This window comes from Seriola lalandi, unplaced genomic scaffold (genome assembly GCF_002814215.2).
Source record: "Seriola lalandi dorsalis isolate HSWRI2012SDOR001 ecotype SW California unplaced genomic scaffold, Sedor1 jcf7180002052783, whole genome shotgun sequence".
NCBI lineage: Eukaryota > Metazoa > Chordata > Actinopteri > Carangiformes > Carangidae > Seriola > Seriola lalandi.
The window spans coordinates 10033-19856 of record NW_019523336.1 but is presented as its reverse complement, the minus strand read 5'-3'; the positions used below and the strand labels follow the sequence as shown (position 1 = coordinate 19856).

Here is a 9824-nt window from a genome sequence, read left to right as displayed (position 1 = left end):
CACACACACACACGCACACCCTCACACACACACACACACACACACACACACACACACACACACACACGGCTCATTCAAAGCTCTTTTCTATTTTTGGTCTTGTAAGAGCAGCTTGTGTATGTAAATGTATATAAAAGCCTGTATTTATTGGTATTTCACGTAAAATTAATACTTAATGATAATCTCAGTTGTTACTAAGTTTGTGTCAACTCATAGGCCTACAGAGCAAAACTACTTTTTCTTAGAAACACATAGAAAAGCACAGAGATAGAAACAGACAATCTTAAAAAGAGAGGGAACGACACAGATTTCCTGGTACTACATCACTTCCTCTTCATCCTCTTTTTAGCCATAAAACAACTAAATTGTTTATCAGTTTGGTGAAGAGGAAGACTTTGTTGGTATTATGTCTCGACCTCCTGTGCATGTGTGGGGCACATATCCAGGTGTTACATAGTGTCTCCAAAGATTCTGTTACATCTGTATGAGGAGCCTGTGAAATGGGAAATGAGGCCAGAACAATCTGAACCTCATGATTAACGTGTCACTCACCTCTTTCCATTGGACGACAGTCTGACGTACAGTTTATCAGTGTCGGGTACGACTCTCTGTATAAAGACCTGCTGGTCATCTCTCTCTCCATACGGACCTGAAACCAGAAGTAATTACCATCTGAGCCCTGTGAAAAATCCTAACTCTAACACTCACATGAATTTTAATGGACTCTTTTCTTCACTCAGACTCCCAGTGGGACCTCTGCTGGACAAAATCTGCAGTACAGTGACTGAGCAGCTGATGAAAAAGGGTCAGATCACATGATTCATTAATTCACCCCTTTGAGTTTTTGGTCTGAGAGTAATTCACATTACAAGCATTTTAGTACTACAAGTCTGGGACAAGTCAGAGGTCAGAATAAATGACTCAAACTCACTGCAGCAGAATGTTGGAGAAATGTGATCATTTACTTCTAACAAGCAGATTTTGAAGGCATCCATTCAGCTCAGCAACAAACAAATAACTATGGAGATTTCCCCAACACCCCACTACTGTATAAAAAATGCAGTTTTGACCAGTGATGAACTTGGAATATTTTTGCTGTCTTGTTCTCCAAATATAATCAGATGATTTTTTTAACAATGCGTCAAAACAAATGATGAAAGCAGAAGAAAGTGTCACCTGGAACTTTTAACATAATTTGGGATGACACTTAAAACTTTGACCTTTAACCCCTGTGGTTGCATGTGTGTGTGTGTGTTACCTATCTCTGTCCCGGCGCTGCAGCCTCCGTGTCCGTCAACATCGTCCAGGCTCAGGATCTTGAAGGAGGTGAGCGGCGTGGATCCTGGCTGGGTGGAGATCATCCCTCTGAACCGGGTAACCGTCCACGTCCGGACGTGGTTGTTGTCTGCACAAACTGAAAGATGACAAACATGAGAATCAGTGACAGGACGGAGGACAAACCCTGATAATGACAGACGAGTGGGTCAGTATGTGTTATTCTCTGGATCTACATGCTAGGTTTCTCAGACTCGGACCTGAGATGAGGTGTTTCTCAGACAGCATGATCTTAGTAACGGGGCTGCGGTGGACGGAGAAGGTCTGGAAGAGCTGAGGCCCCGATCCAACGGTCTCTGGATGCTGAACGATGACTCGAACTGTTCCAGAGCTGGTCCCATACGCGATCTCAATCCAGTTCCCACTGTCACCTGATTAGATGGAATCAGTGGTGAGTGTGGGAGTCAATCGTCCAGTTTTCTCCCAGTAAATTTACTAATACATTTTCTCATTAGATTCATCATTTTACATTATCAGAGAGTCAATTGTGTCATAATATCCAATACAGGTACAAGAAAAGACTGACAACATGTTAGACTTGTTTAATTCTGGCTCAATTTTCATCAATCGTCATGCTAATGCTCTAATTATTATTGTAATTGTATTTGTTTTTTATTTATTTATTTTCTTATGTTTTCTGTTTTACAGACTAATCAGACATAAGAGGAAACTCCTCAACAAAATTAGTTTCACGGTGTTCCCACGTTTTTAAAACTGATTTTATTTTCTTTGTGCATTAGAGTTAATAACTGAAGGATAAATTTATTACACTGCGTTCCGCATGTTTGACCTTGTGCTGTTGCAGCCTGCAGACTCAAATTGGATGAAAACAGTGAGAGTTTTGATCTGGGGTGTCTATGTGGTCAAACTTGGCAATTTTCTGGAGAGTTAAAGTGCCTTAAGATGCTGCAGTGTGCTGCAGAGTGTAGAAAAATACGTGTGGTGTTTGAACACACATCACACATAGAGCCTCAGGGAGCAAATCACTTGCATCCCATAGAAGATGAATCAGAGCGAACCTGACTGTCACACAAAGCTTTCAGTAGTCAAACAGCCAAATAGAGCTAAAGCTGTAAAGAGATAGAAACCTGTACTTCTAGGTTGGAGGTGCTGGCTACTGTAAAAAAAAATAAAAAAAATAATAATAATAATTTTGCCATTACTTTGACAGAAATTGTGATAAGAGTCATGACTTCAGTGGGAATGCTATTTTTTATTTTATTTCATTTTCTCAAGAAATCGTGAAATCACGAGAAAGAGGATGTGATTTTTGCTGAAGTCTGTACATCTGGAGGATAAGGTCTGTAGGCCAAGGCATGTTTGCTTCATTTAGAATGGTACTGTATGTTGACACATTTTACCATTTAAAAAAAAGACAGCTCCTGCGACCTGGATGTTGCGATTTCATCAATATTTGGATGAAATGATCAGCTGTGAACAGTATTATGAGAAAAGCAGCAGCGTTGTTAACAAACGGCAGCAGTGTCAAAGTTCCATACTTGTTTTGGGAGTGAGGTAGACACTGAGAGCAGTGATGGCATCCTCAGTCGGGTCTCTGTACAGCTCTGTCACAAGCAGATCGTTATCCTTCATCCTCAGAGGAAACTTCTGAACATCTGACAAACAAAAAACAAACAAGACAGGGGCATCACAGACAGCAGTGATTCTCAATTCAAACATATCTTTATTCATATAATTTACCGATAACAATCCATCAACTGTTGTACAGCCCAAGAATTTGTCCTACAGCTCTGTAAAATTGTACAACAAAATTTCATGGCAATCCATCCAATGGTTGTTGAGATATTTTAGTTTGGACTAAAGTGGTGTATTGACTGATGGACACTCCTGAAAACCATCAGACAGATACAAGACTCAAACGGTTGTAAACAAACATACAGATCCTACAAACCCATAAAGACTGTCTGTCTCTGTCTATCCCTGCTGAGGTCAGACAGTCTTTATACTGAACCGTCTGTACTTCCTGTATCACACACACTTCAGCAGGAAGCAGTCACAGCAGAGTTTCTTACCTATGTAGTAGATGGATCCATTGTTGCAGCCCAGGATGAGGAAGGAGCCTGCAGTGTCATAGCTGCTAATAGGAACCACGTCCTGGTTCTGCACAAAGACAACAAAGAACACAACACTGAACACAGTGAACAGTTCAACTACTCATGGCTTCATTTTTGAATGCATCTTCAAAAAACCTCTGCACTGTGCTGTTTATTGTCAATGAGAGTGAACCTTGAACTAAACTGAACAAAACTATTTGATGTGAGTGAGTGGCTCCACCCACCTGCCAGTGTTTTGTGACGGCGTTCCACACTCCAACCTTCCCTGAGTGGCTGGTGGCGATCAGCTGGTTACCGACGAAGAAGAGCGCCTCCACTGGCACGTTCAGACTGAAGACACCTGCAGAAGACAGATGCTAATTATTTTTCTGTGTCGCTGCAACAGCTTTGTAAACAAGATTTGTCTCTTCAGGAAGATTCTTAGTTCAAATTAGACCTTTACCTGCTCTTTAAGAAAGCTGTCAAAATATATAATTAGCATTGAGGTAAATCATTATTCTGTAATATGAAAAAAAAACAACAACTTATACCTATTTCATTTCCATTGCCGTCTGGACAGATGGCCCACAGGATGATCTCTGTCACAGAGGCAACGGCCACCATCTTGTCATTGTCTCCCAGCGAGCCACCCATCACCTTGGCATTGAGTGCAACCCTGTCAATCACCCAGTCCAGGCGAGGAGAGGTGAAGACCTGCTGCCACCCGGTCGACTCCTTCACCCTGACAGAGAAAAAAGACAGAGACACAGAGGTTAAAGATGAGTGCAAGCCTCATCCAGGTGCTTTTCATGCCTCCGCAACCATCTCAGTCTAGACATGTTGTTCCACCAGAGTCTGAATGAACTTGTGATTTGGGTGAACTGACCCTTTAATCAACATGTAAAACTGAGGTGCCCTTTTTGCCTGAGAGTTTTGGACACAGACTCTGTAACACCGGTGTCCCAGAGAAAACATATGAAGCTGATGACAACTTAATAACATTTAAAATTCAATTTTAAAATCATCCTAATCTACATTAACAACTAATACATTTTAAAAACAAAAAACATATAAAGACACACATGCATTTTTTCATGTCTATGGCATATTCAAAGCGTGATAAAATAGGCGAGACAGCAAATTACTAGATCACTCATGCAGAGTGTCTGCTCTACCTGTTAACATGTGCCCCGAAATGAAAACCAAGACATTCAACAGCGGCCACACACAAGCCACACAGCCATTAAACATGAGTACTCAGCACTCATGGGTCAGACCACACCCTTTTTCGAACTCGACCTTCATTTTGGTCAGAACTGTACACCTCTAGGTTAAGTGACTGTCAAAGTTATCAAAACCGGGGCATCAAGTAGCTCAGTTGGTTGAGCATCCGCCTCATGTGCATTTGGCCCCGGTTCGAGTCCCGCATCGGACAGCCCTTTGCTGCATGTCATTCCCCCTCTCTCTGCCTCCCCATTCCCTGTCTCTCTCTACTGCCAATAAAGGCCCAAAAAACAATTTAAAAGTTCTCAAAACCACATCTGTGGTAGCTCCTGCTACAGTAGGTGTCTCTAGGACCACATTTTGCCACGATGACACACACAAACATACAAGGTGAAAACAACACTAGCCACACTGTCATGGCTGGTAATAAAAGTGTTTACCTGTAGCAGACGACAAACTGCGCGTAGGCCACAGCGATCCAGTTATGATGACCACAGATGATCCGAACCATGCCAGAATCTGATGACTGACCTACACACAAACACACACACACACACGCAGATAACATAACACCATATTGGTCTCAAGCCCTCCCTCAAAAAACACTTAAAATGTGCTAATATTTTCCAATCCTAGAGTCTGTGTGTCTGTGTGTGTGTGTGTGTGTGTGTGTGTGTGTGTGTGTGTGTGTGTGTATGTATACCTCCAGACGGCCTCTCTTCAGTGCTGGCCCTGCCCAGTATCCCGGAGTTCCCTAGGTTGGGGGGCATGGTGTTGCTTCGTCTGACCGGTGCTCTCTCTACAGGCATGACTCGGCCTCCCATGAGCTGCGACCCAGCCACACTGTGACGGTTACGGCGCTTCGCTGGGTACACTGGGATGACACAGAGGGGAATGAAGCAGAGAGTGCAACAGAAATAATTCAGGGACCCTAAGATAGTGTGGCTCTCAGCTCAGTGCAGGAAGGTGTTTTATTAGCTACAACTCCATTAGGGAATTCTAGCCTGGTGCAGAAGCTGGTTTCCTAGAGGAGGCTCAGACTGTTTTCAATTAGCAGCTTCATCCTGCCTCAGTTTGTAAGACTTATTAAAGCCAGTGTTTTCAAACTAAGCCGCACCTCTCTGACTCCTCCTCTCTGGCGGATCAGGCTTGCTGTGAGGACAGGGTAGTTTACCTGGTGGAGGCAGATAGCCGTTGAATAGCACGTTTCCACAGGAAGATCGGTCCAGCTCGTCACACAGCTGCAGCTTACGGACTGTTACAGACACAGTGATTTAATTAGAAGTTACAACAGAGAACAGAGCTGAGCAATAGTTAAGAATCAGAGGCAGGGCAGACATGTTACACTTCTACATCACTGCGGTAAGGTGAGACGTTAAAGCTCCCCTGTGGACTTTTCTTTTAAATTAAAGATGTTTCTATTTAAATCCTGTGTTGAATACAGCTCCATCTTCGTTAAACATTTGCAAAGCAAATTTTTGAAATACTTTAAACTGTGCATTGTTGACATCCATGTTTGCTAGCTAACAGTCTTCTTTCTAGTCTCCAGTCTTTCTTGGCATGTTACTGCTACCAGCTGTTACTCAGCAGAATACTGTGAAGTAAGACAGTTAGAGAGTTCATATAATAAAGTGGAATTAATTTAATTCTCACTGTCCGGCCCACAGCAGTTTTTCTTTTTAACAATATTATGCTTTTTCCTGATAGAAAATAAAACGTAAATATGATGAATAAATACCTAAATACCAAGTTACTGTATCACATTAATATAAAAATCCTGTAAACCCTTAACTGCCATGCAGCAGTTTTCTCCTGTCCTCTGTGTCTCACCCAGCGGTGTGATGCCATAAAACTCGGCCTCGTGCATGAGCATGTGCACGTTGATGGAGCGGGGGTGCAGCTCTTTGGTCCGCAGGAAGTTGAGGATGGGAGCAAACAGAGAGGGATCCCTGTCGATGAAGATCTACGGTTAAAGAGAAGGGACAAAGGCAGATTCACACACACATAACAGTTATTATAAACACACATAGCTTCCATTACCCTCCAAGTGTAATGATAATAATAACAATAGTAGGATTTGATCGTTATGTCACCAAATGAAAACACAACTACTGTACTTACAGCCCCGGTTTCATCCTTCAGAGTCGAGATCCGACCACTCAACAGACTGAAGACAAAAACAAAACACAAAGATCCAGCTGTCAACAGCACAAACACACAGCAGGCATTTACATTTTACATTTTACTGGACACTGGAGAACACCCTCCCAGACTCCAGGTAAAAATCATCTTCTTTATGGGCAAGCACACCTACCTTTGAGCATGAAGCCCAAATAACCCGAGTGGGCTGCAACTGATGATTATTTTCATTATATATTAATCTGATGATTATTTTGTTGATTATTTGTTCAATCTTGAAGTAGAAAAACATGTCAATCATAACTTCCCAGAGACCAAAGCAATGTCCTGAAATTACTTGTTTAGCTTGTTTCAGCTACTCTCATACATGGTAAAAACAGCAGCACATCCTCATATTTGAATAATTTTCTTTTGATTGACCAATTGATTGATTGACCATTAAGTTAATAAATTTAACCTTAGTAGTGTTTTGTTTCTTATTCACACACTATTCCTCAAACACAGAGCTTGATATCCTTGGTTAAAAGTAAAGACCTCAAGCTGAAGCACAGTTTAAATGCAGTTATTTTTATGCTGAAATTACCAGCAGAACATTCTTATTCATCAAAGACCTTACTTTACATTTTAAATTACAGCTGTGTTTGCCAGTTAGCAAGGGGACATAATATTGTCAATTTGGCTCTGGGAATTACGAGCGGTTGGCTGCATATGCTACGTGTGTGTGTTTCACCTGGAGAAAAATGAGTCAGGAACCCAGGTCAAGGTCTGTCGGGAGGTGCTGAACCTGGAAACAAACAAACACACCTACTGTTGTACTACTGTTGGTGTACTACTTATTTCCAACAAACAAAAACAGCACGATCCATAGTCTCCATTTGGTTTCTGTCTGGGTGTTTTCCCTTGAGGTTCAGAGATGAATGTACTTTTGTATACCCCCATCTCATCCTTCTAATCCAGGTCTAATGTCACCTTCCCTAACTTCTTGATGAACCAAATATAAATGCCTTGATTGAAAGTTCTTCATCCCATAATCTCTGCCACTGCATTGTAATTTTATTGTATTTCATTCCCATGAATCCCTACATGTTTCCATCCCTCTGCTGTTAAGTGTGGCGATGGAAAATAATCTGCTTGGGGTTGTGTGGCAGCCACTTCTTTCCACATCAAAAACCTTTCCACACAAACTACCTGCGAAGTATCTGAAGACCTATGTGCAGGTGTAATGAGGAGAACTGAAGCTGTTCTAAAGGCAAAGGGGTCACAGCAAACTGATCTGACTTTGGTTTTTACTCTTTACTGATTTAAAAAGCTTCCCCGCTTTACTTTAAATGACTAAAACCTTTGCACAGTACACAATGCAAGGGTAGGTAAGACACTGTTCACATCAGTTTGCGAACTGAATTTTCTTTCCTCCTGGGGATAGGATAAATACGCAAGATGCTAAATCATGTTTCTGTAATGTTATCATAGGCGAATACTAAGAGGTCCATTGTTGGACACAGCCATCTATCAATTTTCTCCATGTTGTTTGTTTCTCGCGTATGAAACACCAATTAAACATCGCGAAACAATTTAATTCATTGTTTGTTTGTCTAAACTGTCAGCATCCTTATGTTCACGCTGGTTTGCCCTTGTTCCATTGTCGGACACAAGGTATTCCATTAACTTAAATTTCAGCCTAACGTAATTTTACTCTTACTTTCCTCTGTCTATGTTAAGTTATTTTACTCTCTGCCATTCGTTTTTGCTACGAAAAGCATAATTACGAGACTAAAGTCAGTTAACGATTACATGAAGCATCGGGCTGGAGAAAATCACAATGAACTGATAAACCGCTGGACACGACCAGTGGTTAGCTAATGTTGAGTTTGTTTGGGTTTAGCTGTTTATTACAGAGACAACCAAATGTTGAAGGCTTTGCTGTAAACACTTTGCAGTTGTTCCTCGTGTAAAACATGGATGACCTGATTGGACATGGACCTGTCCGATAACAGACGCCCCTCTATTAGCCGTGTTCCCGGTGGCTAACCGGGTTAGCTGACACTCCCCAAACATCCTCCGGCTTCTCACCTCTTCCCTCCGACGTTCAGGTGGATGATGTCTCCGCTCCTGGCCGTGTTAGACATCATCTGTAGAATGTGCGACTTGAAAACAATAACAACGCTTTTATATTTTAATCCATCTTGGGATAAATTCAGTTTCTGTCCTTGTTTTCAAGCCAACTTCCTGTCGGGCAGTAAGGCGGAAGTAAAACCCCGAAATGGATCAGGGAGAAAAACCTCCATAAACCACGGACTGGAGTAACCGAATGGAAGAGGACTACATATTAATTTATCTCAACCAGTCTATGATCTGAACTTCTGTGAAAAAATAAAAATAAAAAAAATAAAAAATAACCTACATGAAAAGTTTTTTTTCATAGCCTATATATTGAAACATGTTTTAAATTCAAGCATTAATAGTCCTTCCTCTCTTTTCTTAGAGACCTGTTCATTAGTTTAAGAGTTGTTACCTTTCTGGTCATTACAACTATAAAATACTTTTCACTGCAATCACTTGCAATTGAGTTTCAGCTGTTGTCAAAGAGTGAGACTTTTAAAGGTTTTGTACGAACTTAAAAGGTTAACAATTTGACATGAATAGATATGAGTAAAGGATGTAAAATCCAGAAGGATCATCTTATTAGTCCTGTTTTGTTATCATGGCAGAAGCTTCTGCTACACTGCACTCAGCATGTCTATGTGATTCCAAGTAGTTGCAGAGAACTGTTAACTGCTATGGCTACCATCTACTGCCACTACTGCAATCCACACATTGAGAAAATCAGTGTACTACAGCAAAATGATGAAATAACGTACTGCACCAGTGGCGATTGCTCTAAGACTGCAAGGGAAGCTCAGCTTCCCCTAAAATGTCAACAAAATAAGTGGTCAAATATGTTCTGTTGTGTGAACATTTCATTGACTAAATATGCGCTAGAACACGTTCATCTTTTGTTCAGAATCAGCTCCTTATCACAGGTAACCGACACGACTTCTTCTCATTCATCCCCGCAGCGCCACAGAGCTTTAC

The 9824-nt window shown here is 41.4% G+C and overlaps 1 protein-coding gene across 1 annotated transcript in view; it reads right to left on the bottom strand.

Moving 5' to 3' along the window:
- The window catches only part of shkbp1 (SH3KBP1 binding protein 1), a 15049-nt gene extending 6068 nt beyond the window's left edge, over nt 1-8981 (bottom strand). The window contains exons 1-15 of the mRNA XM_087172433.1: nt 8823-8981; nt 7483-7536; nt 6735-6780; nt 6444-6576; nt 5788-5868; nt 5317-5487; nt 5054-5144; nt 3941-4131; nt 3635-3750; nt 3369-3456; nt 2835-2951; nt 1536-1706; nt 1259-1414; nt 553-649; nt 236-240 (exon numbers count right to left, since the gene is read on the bottom strand). Of these exons, the coding sequence (XP_087028559.1) occupies nt 236-240; nt 553-649; nt 1259-1414; nt 1536-1706; nt 2835-2951; nt 3369-3456; nt 3635-3750; nt 3941-4131; nt 5054-5144; nt 5317-5487; nt 5788-5868; nt 6444-6576; nt 6735-6780; nt 7483-7536; nt 8823-8881 (1576 nt within the window). The 5' untranslated portion in view covers nt 8882-8981. The remainder of the gene's footprint in view (nt 1-235; nt 241-552; nt 650-1258; nt 1415-1535; nt 1707-2834; nt 2952-3368; nt 3457-3634; nt 3751-3940; nt 4132-5053; nt 5145-5316; nt 5488-5787; nt 5869-6443; nt 6577-6734; nt 6781-7482; nt 7537-8822) is intronic.
- Between the last annotated feature and the right edge of the window lie 843 nt (nt 8982-9824).